Source organism: Choristoneura fumiferana, chromosome 14 (genome assembly GCF_025370935.1).
Source record: "Choristoneura fumiferana chromosome 14, NRCan_CFum_1, whole genome shotgun sequence".
Lineage (NCBI taxonomy): Eukaryota > Metazoa > Arthropoda > Insecta > Lepidoptera > Tortricidae > Choristoneura > Choristoneura fumiferana.
Window position 1 is genome coordinate 12,992,098 of NC_133485.1, and position 16,203 is coordinate 13,008,300.

Below are 16,203 nucleotides of genomic sequence, written 5' to 3' on the forward strand. Positions count from 1 at the left end.
TTACATGCAGATATGACACAATGTAATGTTATAACCGCAACTAAATGGTCAAGTTTAGAACCCAATTAATTTACTTTAAATAAACTGGGGAGTTCAGTCACTGATTAAACGATTAAAAATTTAAATACCCTTTTTACTGAAAAGGGAAGGGAATTTTTTTACTGGCATAATATCAATTTTTTATAGGTTCAGACCTACAGTTTTTGCAGGTTCTATTCTAGCAGTTTATTCATATAATTCAAATGAAAATTTGCAAAATATCATAAAATCTGTAAAACTGTTTTTTACAAAAAAAAAATTGTGACGCCCATACTGAGTGTATGAAAAAAAACGTCACGAAACTGTCATTTTTTTAAACTATCTGAATCGATTGTGCTCTTGATTCTGAGTAGGAAAAACCATATTTTTCCCAAATTTGAAAAGAAAAAAAAGGTAAAAGTAAAGGTTTGTGAAAATGCCCAAATAGATAATCAGTTTCGATGGAAATAAAAATATGTGCAAAACTTGGGTAAGAAACATCTTTTATACCAAATAATATTTTTATAAACATTAAAAAATGTATCAAGAGCGGATAACTACTTCTGATAACCACCGCTCTCCTTCGGTAAATCATGTACGTAGTTGTTATTAGTTGATCCACATAATTTCCGCTGTAAAAAGAAGCTTTCACTATATGCCCCATAAAAGGGCTTTTAGCAAATTACCGTTCGGCGGACCATTAATTACCGGCAAGCGAATGTGGCAGGAGTTAACTTCGATCTTTTGACGGCCAGAGGGGCTAGCATGAACTCATAATTCAGGCTTAGAAAATGAACTGGGAAACACGGAAACTGCGGTCTTGCTAAAAATGTAAACTAAACAAAGTGACGTTTTAACAAGGATAAAGCTAGAAAAATATAATATAACCAGAAGGCAGGCAGCTATTTCCACCAACATTTGAGCCTGGTCATTCAGCGCGGAAACCCTGCCTGTCCATATCTTCTGGGAACTATGCCGCCGACTAACATTTTGACAGATATTTTTTGTTTTTGAATGTTCAAGTATTATGTGTTTTTCGTTTTCAATACTGATTTAGTGTTTTCCCGTACTTTTGTTACTTACCTTTTTTTTTATTGAGACGGGTAACGTACAAATTTGTCACATTAAGGGGCCATAGGGCAAAACATTAACTACCCAGAAAAAAAATTACATCTCACAATTGATAATTAATGTTACTTACTTTATAACTGTTAAAATGTAATATTATTCTATGGAATTGACAAAACGTTCTTAACCAACGAAATATCGCATGATTGAGCAAAATTAATTCTAATTCTACCTATCAAGTACTAATTTAGGACCTTTTTCTTATGTTATCATATAATATAAAAAAAAGTTTTACAAAATATTTTAGTTTCAGTTGTTGATCACTCTATAATTCGACTTTCCATTCCTTTTCCGGGTAATACTCGTGTTGCAGTTCATCCCAAAACTTCACTCGGTTGTTTTCTGGTATTTTAACCATTTTTAATTTTTTCCCTATATTCAAAGCTTGAAGAGGAAATTGATTTACCAATGGATCCCAGCGAAGATTACCTAGATATTGATCATCGTCTTCTGGCGTTGGATTGCTGAAAAAAAGAAGTAATTAGTCTGCAACTTACAACGGATTTCCAAATATAACTTTTCAAATTGAATAACTGAATTGAGTAATTAGTAGCCAATTGGCTTCTTTATTACCAAAATATGGAATTTTACCAATATCCTAAAATAACTGATCAAATTAATTCATACATTTCTTACCCGTATTTAGCAAAATTCGTCCATAACCTCGCGATTTTCTTAATGAAGTGCCTTTCATTAGAAGCCGCAGCTCTATTGTAAACGTCATTTGGCAATTTACATTTGAATAGGTAGCAGATTTCATCCCCTAGCGTCGCGCCCGACAAATTCAAATCTCCTACCGAAGAATGCCAGCCCGCGTTCAGCGTACCTCTGTATGCGAACCTGTATAAGTAAACTTTGCTACACGACACTTCGGCGTGTAATCGCGCTTGCCGAATCAACGGATAAATAACTTGGTCTGACACGTATTTCGCGTACCGCCGCAAACTTCGCTCCCCGATCGTCCCATTCACAAAATAAAACTCCATTATTTTCCTAAGGATCTTTCTGTATCTCTTCGAGCTGTATTCATCCACCGCTCCTTCGAAGGGCACCAAATATTGGAAATTGTAATTTAAATACTTCAGAAGCTTTCTGTTTTCAACTAAGCCTTTCAATTTGTGAAGAGATTCCAAGTTCGTGTACCCTATCATTACGTCGGCGATGTTATTCGTCATACGGCTTTTGTATACATTAAGAGGCAATTTATGTACGAATGAATGTTTTTTTACTTTCTCGATAGTAGGTCCAAAGGAATTGATTAGACGCTGATTGTCCCTGACTTCGGTGCTGTCAAACAGATCTTGAGAGGCCGACATCAAATCTTTGCTCGACGCATTAATGAGAAGTTCATATAGTTTGGTCCGATTTAATTTATCAAAAGGCCCGTTCAAATTCCTGTACAATTTATTGGCAATTTCAAAACTATAGCTTCGGTAGTCGGCTGGTGAAAGCGCACTGCCACTTTGAATTATGACTCTTTTGTACAGATCGTCCGCTGCACTTGATATTAGTAACGACGCTACTAATGTTGCCGCTTTGCCTGATCCTAGCACAGTAACTGTACTTGAGTCCCCATTAAATTTATTGATATTATCTCGCACCCATTTAAGAGCTAATAAAATATCCTTAGCTCCCATGTTACCTGGAGCAAATTCATCTTCAGTGTTCAAAAACCCTAAGATATCGGTTCGATATGACACAGTAACTACGACAACGCCTTCGTTAATAAGGAAGTCTGGTCTTTGGAAGTCAGAAGATTCATGCAGCCAAACCATTACTGGATAGTAGGTGCTTTTGTTTTGTGAAAGTGGTGAATACACGCTGAGGCGTAGGCAATCATCTTCGAGTGTGGACCAACGCGTATCATTGATATGTGTGCTAAAGTTGCAACTGTTACAACTGAATGCGTCTTGCATTTTTGGCGGCTGAAATTAAAGTTTCAATTAAGTATAAAAATATTATTTTTAATCCACAAAGTATCATAAATTCAAAAGTATTCATAATTTAAAAAAAAAAGTACCTATTTCTACGTTAAAGATTTTATAAATAACAATTTAAAGATTATAATAAAAAGGACAAGTTATTAATTATTTTTTTCAGGTAAAATACCATTTATTTATAATAACTTTCTAACAATAACTTAAAATGATTTAACTTAAAAAAAAAGAACTATATACAAAAATTAAAATTAAATTAAAACTAACCTACTTACAAATAAAAAACCGTTATTAAATTAGATAAACGAAAACTACAAAGTATACATCTTTAAGATTTTCTGCTACAGGCGATGACCCCAATAAGCTGGCAGCATTACCTCTCTGAACTGCTTTTGGTCTTTGGGAGAGGTAAGATTCAGCCCTAAGGTCACTGGAGACCAGAAATTAACTATGGTATGGAAACGTAAATATATCAAAATCAAAAAGAACTTGACGGCAAAAAATATAATTATGCTAATTATTTTTGTTAAGTTAATTTAGTTCCCCATCCGCACTGGGCCCGCGTGCGAACTACGGTCCAAGCCCTCTCATTCTGAGAGGAGGCCCTGAGCCCATCAGTGGGACGTACATAGGCTGGGATGATGATGATGATGATTTTTTCTTGTACTCAAATAATTTATTCAAATACCTACGTAGATGTTTGATTCAAAGTTTATAACACACCTTAAATCGAAAAAGTCCGGTTGGAGGCTTGGCGTAAGGTATATTCCAAAAGGCAGCAAACGGTTTGTTGTCAAACAAAGTTAACAGTTTCCTTCCGATAATCACGACTCCCTCTGAATGGAAAACAACGTCCTCACCACAACTTCTAACAAACATCGAGAAAAAATTTAAATACAAAATTATTCGTAAAGATTTTGCTATAAGATATAGCATTGTTTTAACAAAAAATACATAATTATTCACAAGGCAAGATAAAGGTTACTGAATGAACTTCGAATATTCTCTACTTCGACGAAAAGATGCGTCATATAGCCTAAGTAAACTATATTAAAAAGCGTAGCAGTATTTTCTAAATATTGAACTGTGGAGTTCATAACATAACAACCTGTCATACCGCCTGAAAATTTATTTTCTTGGCTAAAGAGTTGAAAATCGAGAAATAAGACATTATGAAAACTTTCATTTACTTAAATAAAATAGTGAAACTACATAGTAGAAGACGGTGAGGAAGATTTTTGTCTAATATAAATAAAAGATATAACGATATTAGGTACTTTAAGGGGCTGTTTCAACATCCATTGATTAGTGTTAACTGACGGTTAAATGTGATGCCGTCTCTATTTGTTTTGTTCGAATAGACGGAGACGGCATCACATTTAACCGTCAGTTAACACTAATCAATGGATGGTGAAACAGCCCCTAAATAGAACAATTATTTCCGACAAATGGTAAATATATTATCAAATTAATAACTTGATATTATTTATATGTTGACCAAGAAGGAAATTACAAACGAGGAGTGATTATTTTGCCAAGCTTTACGGCAGTCATAAAGATTAATTTTGATAATAACGGCCAGATATCTTCCGTTTAGTTAATACTTGATTACTTGCAAAACATTTTGTCACTTTACGTCGACGATGTTGTGTTCACTTCAATTTAACGTTTTTTGTTTTCTCGTCGTCAGTGTATACGCTGTGCAACCTTTAGTGGAAACTACTCATGGTGAGGTAGCGGGCAAAGTTATAAGGACTTTATTGAAAGATGTTGAATACTACGGCTTTTTAGGGATTCCCTATGCAATGCCGCCAGTCAACAGTTTAAGGTTTACGGTACGATGTTTGTTTGTGCTTTTAGTAAAACTAAAACTTCGAGTACTGTGAACTGTAACATTCAGAAATTACACCTTGACTTTTTTTAATTACAGCCCCCGCAACCCATCAAACCGTGGAATAACGTCCTGAATGCTACAAGAGCAAAGCAGCCCTGCTTTCAATTTAGCAACGATGTCAAAAAAGGGCAACCCTTCAAGCATTATGGAGCCGAAGATTGCCTCTACCTCGATATTTTCACGCCGTCATTACATCAGAACAAGAACGCTATTATTATATTCCTACACAATACGCAATTCAGGTATTCATACAATAACAGAGATTACCGGCCCGATTTTTTCATCGAAGACGATGTCGCGATTGTCACAATAAATCATCGGTTGTCTTTGTTCGGATTCCTTTCACTGGAAGATGAGATTGTTCCTGGAAACGCAGGATTAAAAGACATCGTCGTAGCCTTAGAATGGGTAAAAAATAATGCAATATACTTCGGAGGTGATCCTAAACGAATTACTTTGATGGGGTCGCAGGGCGGCGCGGCAGCGATCGACCTACTCATACACTCTCGTGCAAACGAATTATTTCATTCAGCTATCTTGCAAAGTGGCACAGCGTGGAGCACTATGTACCTACAGGAAAACTCACAAGAGAGGGCATTTAGACTAGCTGAGCTGTTAGGAAGAAGTTATAGCAGCGCGAATCATGTTTTGGAGGCACTCAATGAAATTTCCCCTGCGGATTTGCTAGGTCAAGAAACTGCTGCCAATCCTAAAGATTATTCCAAAGAGAATCAAAGAAGTTCGCTTACGTTCGGACCAGTAGTGGAAACGCGTCCGAATGGTCTAGTGACCGAGTACCCGGAGCGCGCCAATAAAACAAGCATGCCTGTTATGATTGGATATAACTCCCGCGAGGGTTTGGAAGCATCTCTCCAGTATCTCATCGAGCCGAAGTATTTGAGTTTTCTCGAGAAAGACTTTCCTTTGCTGATGCCGCTGCGACTTGGTTATAAATTCGATCCTCTCGGCAGTCGCTATTACGACGCGGTGAAAGATGTAAAGAAATTTTACTTCCCCGGCGGTAAAGTTAAGATTAGTAGTGTGCCAGAGTACGTGACTTACATGGGAGACGTGCTAACCGCGTACGCTGTCGACGCCATGGCAGGAAAATACGCGAATATATCTTCGAGTTCGGTGTTTTATTACCAATTTGACTATTACAGCGAATTGAGTGAGAATAAAAATAATTTATTGAAGCTGACGGCCGTTCAGGAGGGGACGTGGGGTGCCGCCGCCGGGGACGAGTTGTGTTACCTGTTCGTGTGTCCTAGCTTAAAGGCTAAATATAAGAAGTATTTTCGACAACAATCAGAAGAATACGAGATCTCGAGGGGGTTGGTGACAATGTGGAGTAATTTCGCGAAATACGGGTAAGTGATTCTTCTTCTCAGCTCTCTCGCTTAAGTAATTAAAGTATAAACAACTCACCCACAACGTTCTAACATACAAAAATAAAATGGAAATTATATTTCAGAAGCATTTACTTAAAGTACGGCTTTCTGGAAGCTTCAAAACTTTCCATCTCATTAAATCGTCTTTTCTATTCGGCCAGAAAGTTTTAGGGCTCCCGATATGATTTATTCTAATTATGTGTCATTTGCAGACATCCAACACCAAAGGACGCGACGGAAAGCTTCAACTGGCCCCGGTACAACACTGAAACAAAAGAATATCTCTACATTGGCAAACAATTTGAAGTGAGACGTAACCCAATCAATACCCGATTCCGATTCTGGGACCAATTCCTCCAGAAATGGGGGCGGAGAGCTGTGAACGGAGTCATTTCCGAAGCGGCAAATAAAGACGAACTCTGACGCGATTGTTTTATTATGTCAATGAAAGTTTTGCTTTTTATGATAAATATTGTTCACGAAGTAACGGTTTATAGTGATTATTTAGTATAATACAAACCAATAAAATTAAATAAACAACTAGATAGCGTGAGTAAACATCACTGCAATTATCTGTCCGTAATGTTTGTATATTTGAGAGCTACACTGGTTTAAAATATATGTAAGCCTGTAAGCCGCAAATATACACGACATAAATAATTAGTAAATTGGTAGCATTAACACTAGAAAAAAATCAAGTTGACCAAAACAAATTAAACTGAATTGTAATTCGTTTTAAAGTGACTTAAATCGTTTGGTTTGGTATTTTTGATTTGTTACAACTTCAAACAAGCAAGAACATACATAAACTTCTCAATATGACTCTGCCGAATTTCCAAATGCTTCGATATCGATTAAATCTATTATCGCTCAGATTAAACAAGTAAGCGTAACGCAAAGATTAACTCACACGTATCTACGGGCCACGTCAGTACTCAAACAACTATACTCGTAATGATATCAATATTTAATACTTACAAAATTGACAGCTGGCTCTATCATGATACATAAAAGACATCTAGTTTATTGCATTGCAATTTTGTATTTCGTAAATAAAATTGGTGGCAGTTTAGTTGTAAATACCAATTCCGGTAAGTTGGAAGGAAGGGAAGTACCGTCTATATTGCAGAATGAAAAGTACTATGCTTTCGCGGGCATTCCGTATGCTAAACCACCTGTCGGCGCCCTCAGATTTATGGTAAGTGAAAAAAGGCATTTACCTAAACATACTCCCCTAAAAAAACAGGCCCTATCTGATTCGGTCGTGCAAGCGCTTTATTCTCGAGATGCCTGAGTGCTAACAGAATTTTATCTCATCATTCATTTGTTTATCCGAGTTTGGGAAAATTTGATAGGTACGCTCATTGAATATATCGAATGTTTCAGCCTCCAGAGCCTCACCCCGGCTGGGATGACGTATTAGACGCCAAGAAAGAAAAAAAACATTGCGCTCAATCCAATATTCCCGTTAGACGAATCAAAAATGATGGTTTCTGCGGCGATGAAGACTGCCTCAATCTCAACATTTATACCCCTAAACCACCAGCTCCGAATCTACACTTACCTGTCATTGTATTTTTCTATAACGAACACTTCAGGGTTTCCTTTAATGGAACCAAAGACTATGGACCGGACTTCTTCATGCACGAAGATGTAATTCTGGTGCATGTACACCACAGACTTGGTGTTTTTGGATTCTTATCTTTTGAAGATGACTTATTGCCAGGCAACAATGGACTGAGAGACGCTATTTTAGCCCTTAAATGGATTAAAGAAAATATTAATTACTTTGGAGGTGATTCAAAACGTGTGACTTTAATGGGAAGTCAGAGTGGTGGTGCTCTAGTTGATATTTTGTTACTTTCACCAAAAGCAAAAGGATTGTTCAGTGGTGTTATCATGCAAAGTGGGACATCTTGGAACTCTATGTATTTTAATAAGAACTCTCGTGGAAAAGCTATTGAACTATCGAAAGTGCTGGAGGAAGAAGCAGCCACTAGCTCCTACTTACTAAAACGATTTGCTGAATATTCTGCTGCAAAGATTGCGGAGTCCGAACCCCTGGCTGTCCATGCAGATGAAGCGAGAGCCATCCAAAGAGGCATCCCTCCGTTTGGACCAGTCATTGAACATGATCATCCGGACGCCGTCATTACTGAATATCCAGAAAATATATTGATTGAAATAGATGTGCCGGTCATGATTGGATTCAACTCTCGAGAAGCAATAGAAGTAACAGAGAGATACCTCCATAAACCTCAGTACCTTACATTTGCTGACAGAGACTTCCTTGTACTATTTCCTATAAGAACAAACTATCATTTTAAAATACACGACCAAGTTTATGGTCAGGCAGTTGAAGATATCAAAGACTTTTATTTTGATGAGAGTTACATTAAAATTAGTAAACCAGGAGAGTACATTACATATATAGGCGACGTAATGTCCTTTTACCCCATAGACTACACTGTTAGAAAGTACACAAATTCATCTAGCAGCCATGTGTTTTACTATATGTTTGACTACAGCGGAGAACTCAATTGGAGAAAGAAACTCAGTCTTGAAAATGCTATGTCTATTGATGGTACCTGGGGTGCCTCCCTTGGTGACGAGCTTTGTTACTTGTTTGTTTGCAATGGAATTAGGAAAACTTACAAAAAGGCGCTGCAAGATGAAGATTCAGAGGAAATAAAAGTTTTATGGAAAATGGTGAAATTATGGACAAACTTCGCAAAGACCGGGTAATATATGAAAATCGTTATTAGAATAAGTAGTATACTGCCGTTACTTCAGCCGTTGTGGTAAATTAATTTAATAAATTAATGATTATGAAGTTACAAACTTTAGTATTAGTAACACAATATACGTAACAAGTTATGTGTATTGTGTTAGTAATGAGTAGTGTAATTCGCAGCCAATACATATAAACGAATATAAAACTTGATAAAAATATCGATACAAAGTGACTAGTTATGTTTATCTAACAGTTTTTATTACACTTCACAGTAACCCCACTCCTCCTGAAGAAGAATTTATATGGAAGGCAGCCACAAAGGAGAAGAAGGAATGCCTAGTGATTAACGATGAGCTGGAAATGAAGGAACGGCTGTATGATGACAAAATACATTTCTGGGACGACTGGATGGCCAAGTACGGGGAAATGGCTGTCGATGGAGTAGTGTACGATATTAAAGACGAACTATAAGTAGTTATAAGATTATTACATTACACAATTTTAATATAAGTCTCGGTTATTTTCATTACTTTATCCTTCGATCATACTTTATCAATTAGTCTCTTAATAAAAAAATAGGTACAAAATTTTCCATTTCCTGTTTGATCCGGTAAATTTTTCGCTTAACTTGATATTCCAGGTTCTATTCTTAGTATTCTTAGCCAATTTAGCAGGATTACTTAAATATAAAACATATTTAGTTCCTTGTTAAAAAATGAAGCTTTAGCAGAAAATACGGGAAAAAATAGATTTACCTCTGACAGTATTACTTCTTGCGAAAAAAATTAAAATCAAATTTTTAATCAGATTTTATAATTCTTGAACGGCCAATCGGTACTAACCGCGATTTATAATTTGTTATCAATTAGATAAATTAGGTACACGTTAGCCATTCTTATCGGTGTAGTACAACATATCACCGACGATGATTTGTCAATCTCACTAAGTTTAAAAAAAGGTAAATTAAAATTTGTAAAGATGTCAAAGATTTTTTTGTGTTTGCTTGTGATTTTATTAATTTTTGATTCTTGTATTAGCGATGTTAATGTAAAAGTTACTTTGAAACAAGGAGTGCTGTTGGGGACTGAAGATAAAACGTTTTTAAAACAACAATATTATAATGCCTTTAAGGGTATTCCTTACGCTGAACCACCAGTTGGCGCCTTAAGATTCATGGTGAGTATTAAATAAAAAACATATTTCTTTGATTAACTCGGCCTAGATATGTTCCACTGGCACAGGCCTCCTCTGAAAATAAGAGAGCTTGGGCCGCAGTTCTAATAATAATAGTTATTCTTAATTGTTGTTTATTTTTTAAGCAATAACTAACATTTTTACGCATACTTTACTGTGAATTTGTTACGAAATAGCTTACGTCTTGCATTTCAGCCTCCAAAATCACATCAAGGATGGCAAGGTACTTATGAAGGACACATCAAGAAACCTACATGTATGCAATACAATTCAAGAGGACGGAACGGCGAACCCAGAGGCTTATCAGGGTCTGAGGACTGTCTTTATCTCAATATCTTCACGCCCTCCCTCCAAGGCACCGCCCCAGTTGTGGTATTTGACTACAATGACAATTTCAGGACTGGATTCAATAGCACTGACACCTACTCTCCCGATTTTTTCCTTGAGGAAGAAGTTATAGTTGTCACAGTTAGCTATCGAGTTGATATTCTTGGGTATCTTACTACCGAAGATGACGTGATACCTCCTAATGCTGGCTTAAAAGATTTTATTTTAGCTTTAGAGTGGATCAAAGAAAACATAAAGCAGTTCGGTGGAGATCCGAACCGAGTGACGTTGATGGGTAGCCGCGGAGGCGCAGCATTAGCACACACTTTACTGTACTCTGAAAAAGCCAAAGGTTTATTTTCTGGGGTCATAATGCAAAGTGGTACTGCTTTTGAAGCTGTTTACTTTTCCAAACGTGCCAGGCAAAAAGCTTTGCAACTTGCAGAAGTATTTGACATTAATACTGATGACACTAGGCACATTTTAGAGGAACTGCAAAAAATAGACGCAGAAATCGTTTTTATGAAACAAGTCGATATAATTGACAATGAAGACATGCTTAAATATCAAATGAGCATTTTTCCATTCTCACCCATTGTCGAGACTGATACTCCGGACGCTGTACTCACAGCACTACCAGAAAATAGTAAAGTAATAAACGATGTTCCAATCTTAGTTGGAATGAACTCTAGAGAAGGATTGGATTTAGTCTCACATTATATTTTTGAGCCGCGTTTATTAGAGCAAACAGAAAGAGACTTCTTAATTCATTTTCCAATAAGGGCTGGTTTTAGATTTGATCGTAACAGCTCCATATACAAAGACGTTGAGAAAGAGATAATAGATTTTTATTTAAAAGACGGCACCTTGTACTACGGGAATATTTTAGAATACGCTGTTTACGTCAGTGATTTGCTACACAACTATGCCCTAGATTACACTGTGAGAAGTTTTTCTAAAGATTTGTCATCTTCCTTGTTTTACTACATGTTCGACTACAGAGGTATGCTAAATGAAAACAGTGAATTCATGGCTCGAAGAGCGAGAAACTCCATGGGCAACTGGGGTGCCACTGTTGGAGACGAGATATGTTATCTGCATCTATGTAAAAGGATTCAGAAAAATTATAATGAACTGATAAAGCTGGTGAGCGAGCAGACTGAAATTAAAGTGTTGAAGAAAATGGTGCGAATGTGGACAAACTTCATTAAGACCGGGTAAGTAGAAAAATTTAACAACGTTAGGTAGTAACGTTGATCTGCATTCAAATTAAAAATTATAATCATACTAGAATTCGAGGAATTTCTTTATCGTGCATCATCAGGAATAACTATTTTTTCCCGATAAAAGAGGATCTTCTAATATGATTATTGCAAAATGGGTGACATCTATTTGGTACAATTTGTCCGAAACTTATTACTCATAACAGATTTCGCATAATTTATTTAAGCCGAATTTTAAACTTGCCGAACTTTAGTTCGGCACAATTCTTTATAAGCCGAATGATTGCTTACCCGAATATTAAATTAGCATAATATTAACGTGACCGAATTTCATTATGCATCATATTGTTTAGCATATATGTAATTTAGCCGAATTTTGATAGCCCGAAATCCTGTCCAAATCTATGTACGAAAATAAATTAGTAAGTTTCTTAATGAGTGTAATGGTAAATATAAAAACGGTAAATGGTAAAACAATATAATTATGACTAGAAAAATAGGTAATTGGGTTAGGTTAGAATTGTATTTGTAACGGAATGAACAGTAAAAAAGGCACGGTCATAAAAGGAGAGCTCGGGGGGCGGAGCCCCCCGCATTAAAAAACAACAATAATCTACCCCCCTTTTACCTTGGATAGGTTCGTTAATTACCTTATGTCCCTCAGATTAAAAATAGAAGCCCCGCGCGGGGCTACGTTGACTTTGTCAAAGTCATGTCCCCGCATTATAAAAATACTACATAAGTGGATTGGATTAGGTTAGTAAGCTTAGGTAATAAAAAACTGAGCAAAGTTGAGAAAAACCATCGTTTCTGTTGTGATACGAGTATTAAAGGATACTGACTAGTATATCGGTAAAATTACATATGCGAAAGTAACTTTCTGCGTAACTAATTTATGCGTAAGCCATTTTCTGCCTAAAAAATATTCAGAATTCGCAAATAATGCGTAAAGCCCATTCGGCTTACATTGGTTATGCGTAAAAGAATTCTGCGTAAAGAGTTTCGGCGCAAATACTATTATGCGTAAACAGATTATGCAAAATAGAATTATGACATAAAAAAATATGCGTAAACAAGGGGAACCTTGTAAAATTGCATGACAATCAGTTCAGTAGGTAACTACTTAAGGCGTAAAACAAACAAACGAACAAACTCACTTCCGCATTTGTAGAAATATTATAGTAATAAAGGATTGCTTTAACGCGCAAACATCACACTGGGTAGGTACATTTTTAAAATCTACTTCTAGGGTAATTGACATAGTATAAAAGATAAAGTAAATCTTGATGTCGTGTAATATTACGATTACCTAAGTATATAAGTAAACTTATGTTTTTGTCTTTAATGTTTTCTCATAAGTCTTAATGTTTGTCAATTTTGTTTGTTTACTTATTTTTGTACAGTACAAATATTATTGTAAGTAGTGTAGTCCCTGTCACAAATAAAAATCATGAGTCAACATATATTAAGCCATTATCATGATTTCGAAGTAATTTCACTGAATTAAACATTCCAGGAACCCAACTCCAAAACAAAAGGACTCTGCACTGAAAGATTTAATCTGGGAGCCAGTTAATAAGGAAAGTGAAGACAGCCAGTATCTGCACATAACAAAAAGCCGCGTATGAAGGTGAACCCTCTCGGAGAAAGACGCATTTTCTGGGAACAATTCTTAAAGAAGTACTCTGAAATGGCCATCCATGGCGTTGTTAAGGATCCCGAATCAATTCATGAAGAATTATAAAAACAAAAGTACATGATATTTTAATATTTGCTTTTCTAACTAGCAGAACGCGTTGTATATTTCAAACGAGATAGGTAATGTACCTACCTACTTATTAATTAATAATAAGTATTGTCTGCCGTGAGTAAGCCGTGGTGACCTAGTGGTTTGACTCTCAAGCAGAGGGTCGTGGGTTCAAACCCCGGCTCGCACCTCTGAGTTTTTCGAAATTCATGTGCGAAATTACATTTGAAATTTACCACGAGCTTTGCGGTGAAGGAAAACATCGTGAGGAAACCTGCACAAACAGCGAAGCAATTCAATGGTGCGTTGTGAAGTGTCCAATCCGCACTGGGCCCGCGTAGGAACTAAGGTCCAAGCCCTCTTGTATGAGAGGAGGCCTGTGCCCAGCAGTGGGACGTATATAGGCTGGGATGGATGGATTGTCTGCCAATGAAGTACCCTGAAATAAGTTTAAAAATCAAAAACAATTTATAAGCTGACTTTACTTTCATTGTTAACAAAAGTACATAACCGTACCAAATTTCAATTAGAAGTGGAAATTCGATCCGCAAAACTTGACCAAAACGAACAAATATTGCAATTTAAATAAAAGTTTGTAACTTCCAATTATTATGAAAGAATCCCACAATATTCAATGTAATAATAATAATAATAATAGATTTTTTATTCACCATCACAAACCAAAAATACAATACAAGACAGATAACATTATGAGTGAGGCAAAATGGACAAGAGACTCAGCGAGGTCGCTGGTTTTCAGTCTCCAACCAAACTAAAAACTAACTTAACTAGCCTACTTACTACGGTAGGTGCGCTGCCACAACGACAGCATTACAACAAAGTATCCGGTAGCTGTTATATTAAGTGAATTGACTCATTGTAGAACTTTTTCGCAGAAAATGTCATAGTGGCATCGCAGTGCCTAACACGGAAAACCATTACGACACTTACTTTGAATACGTTCTACTACAGATCAGGAATCAATTGGTATTTTGTATAAACATTATACAACGTAAAGTTCACTACCAAACAATTAGTTCCTACGAACCTAGGGTAATGCAAATTTCACTGCCATAAAAGCAGACCTTCTCAAAGTAGCTCCTGCTAATGAACAAACTACGAACTCGACAAAGCTAAGACAAAGAGCTGTATCTACATCACATTATGTTGCGTAAATCAAAGGTTCCCAAAGTGCGATACGCGCTTTTTACTGCGATAAATAAATAAATAAATAAAGAATATTTCAATTAGATTAAATAAATAAATAAAACGCTACCTATTTTTCAGGATAAAACTGACTGTCGTAGAAACTGAATCGCGTGTCAGAGTGAGGCCTTTTCGCTGCAAATGCCATGATGATATTTCATACATCTAGGAAAGAAATCATCGCGAAATTGATTGTGATATTGGTACAGTCAAGTGCAAAGATATCGACACGGCCAAAGTTACAAAAATATGTACACACGACTTTATGTACTTAACATTAAGGTCGTGTATACTTCTCACTCTCTATCTTAGCACTTTGTAGGTACGTTTCAGTTTCGTCGACTGTATAAATTTTGTATTTGATATTCCGTTTCCGATTTCCGTTATAAATACAAAAATATTGAAACATCTGTGGTTTCTCGGACCCAAAATCGTGTCCGAAATTTAATGGAGTTCAATAAGTTTTAGAAACCCTGGCACGGATAGAACTAAACTAACGAACCTAAGTTAAAGTTGATCAACGCAACAGGTACCTACAGGCAGGGGTGGCGTATAATTAAGTGGCCAACTTAGTTGGTCATTCCTGAACACATCAAACGCTGAGTAGTCGCTTAACCACTGTGATAATCCTTAACTGTCATTGGTACAATTTTGTATAAATTTTCATCACTTTTATTTTATTCTGACGTTTAAAAATAGAGTAAACTGGCTTGTTGTTTGCAATACTCGAGCTATTGGAAATTATTCTGTAGTTAAAAGTCTATTAAGGACCAAGCTGTAAAAAGTAGGTGTTAAGGATTTTAATCGATTCAAATTTCAATAATTAGTTGATTAACTTCGCTTAAATCAAGCTATTTTTTAACTTTCGGGAAACCCACATTCGACAAGTTGTTTCAAGTGGCGACATCTGTGTATCTTGCTTTAAAGTACTAGCAATATAACAGCCACGCTAGCTACGTTTCTGTAGGTAGCACGCCTAGTAAGTTCACTAAATCACTATAAAGCTAATAGATGGTGTTTCTTGCCATTTTTTTTTATATTACCTCACGCTTATTATACTTTTAATATTAATTTAACATTTTTTCATCACTTAAGCTCTGAAAGTAGGTTGCATTTAACTTGAAATCCGTATTGTAAATTCCTGGTAAAGAAATTGCCGGTAAAGTGGCATGGGGACCTATTTATAAAATAACAAGTAATAACTCAAAAATAGCACTAGAAAGTGGTGAAAGATTACCTATACTGAATTTAAAATATGAGTAGAGAATACTATAAAATTAAAGCTCTACATATTCAACCCAGCTAGTTCAATGGCTAAGCACTGGAATTCACAGGGACCGCATTTATAAGCTCATGAATTAGAATTGAATAATATTAGAAAAATGAATTTTAATTTTGACTTTA

At 36.1% G+C, this 16,203-nt stretch overlaps 4 protein-coding genes across 4 annotated transcripts; 3 read left to right on the top strand and 1 right to left on the bottom strand.

The window, feature by feature from the left end:
- Positions 1-1,410: 1,410 nt before the first annotated feature.
- LOC141434750 (juvenile hormone esterase-like) lies at positions 1,411-4,043 on the bottom strand. Its single transcript, XM_074097187.1, has 3 exons — positions 3,807-4,043; positions 1,783-3,071; positions 1,411-1,610 (listed from the first exon to the last, which is right to left on the bottom strand). Exons 1-3 carry the CDS (start codon positions 4,017-4,019, stop codon positions 1,412-1,414), a joined length of 1,701 nt encoding a protein of 566 aa, XP_073953288.1. The 5' UTR covers positions 4,020-4,043; the 3' UTR covers position 1,411.
- A 758-nt stretch (positions 4,044-4,801) lies between these two features.
- LOC141435198 (juvenile hormone esterase-like) lies at positions 4,802-6,869 on the top strand. The gene is made up of 3 exons (XM_074097825.1): positions 4,802-4,918; positions 5,014-6,347; positions 6,581-6,869. The coding sequence occupies exons 1-3, from the start codon at positions 4,889-4,891 to the stop codon at positions 6,789-6,791; spliced, it is 1,575 nt and encodes a 524-aa protein (XP_073953926.1). The 5' UTR covers positions 4,802-4,888; the 3' UTR covers positions 6,792-6,869.
- A 406-nt stretch (positions 6,870-7,275) lies between these two features.
- Positions 7,276-9,612, top strand: LOC141435197 (juvenile hormone esterase-like). The gene is made up of 3 exons (XM_074097824.1): positions 7,276-7,566; positions 7,755-9,109; positions 9,375-9,612. Exons 1-3 carry the CDS (start codon positions 7,369-7,371, stop codon positions 9,571-9,573), a joined length of 1,752 nt encoding a protein of 583 aa, XP_073953925.1. The 5' UTR covers positions 7,276-7,368; the 3' UTR covers positions 9,574-9,612.
- A 388-nt stretch (positions 9,613-10,000) lies between these two features.
- Positions 10,001-13,601, top strand: LOC141434666 (venom carboxylesterase-6-like). Its single transcript, XM_074097093.1, is given in 4 exon segments — positions 10,001-10,278; positions 10,492-11,840; positions 13,363-13,463; positions 13,466-13,601. Coding segments are annotated over 4 exon segments (1,773 nt in total). The 5' UTR covers positions 10,001-10,080; the 3' UTR covers positions 13,591-13,601.
- The last annotated feature ends 2,602 nt before the right edge of the window (positions 13,602-16,203 follow it).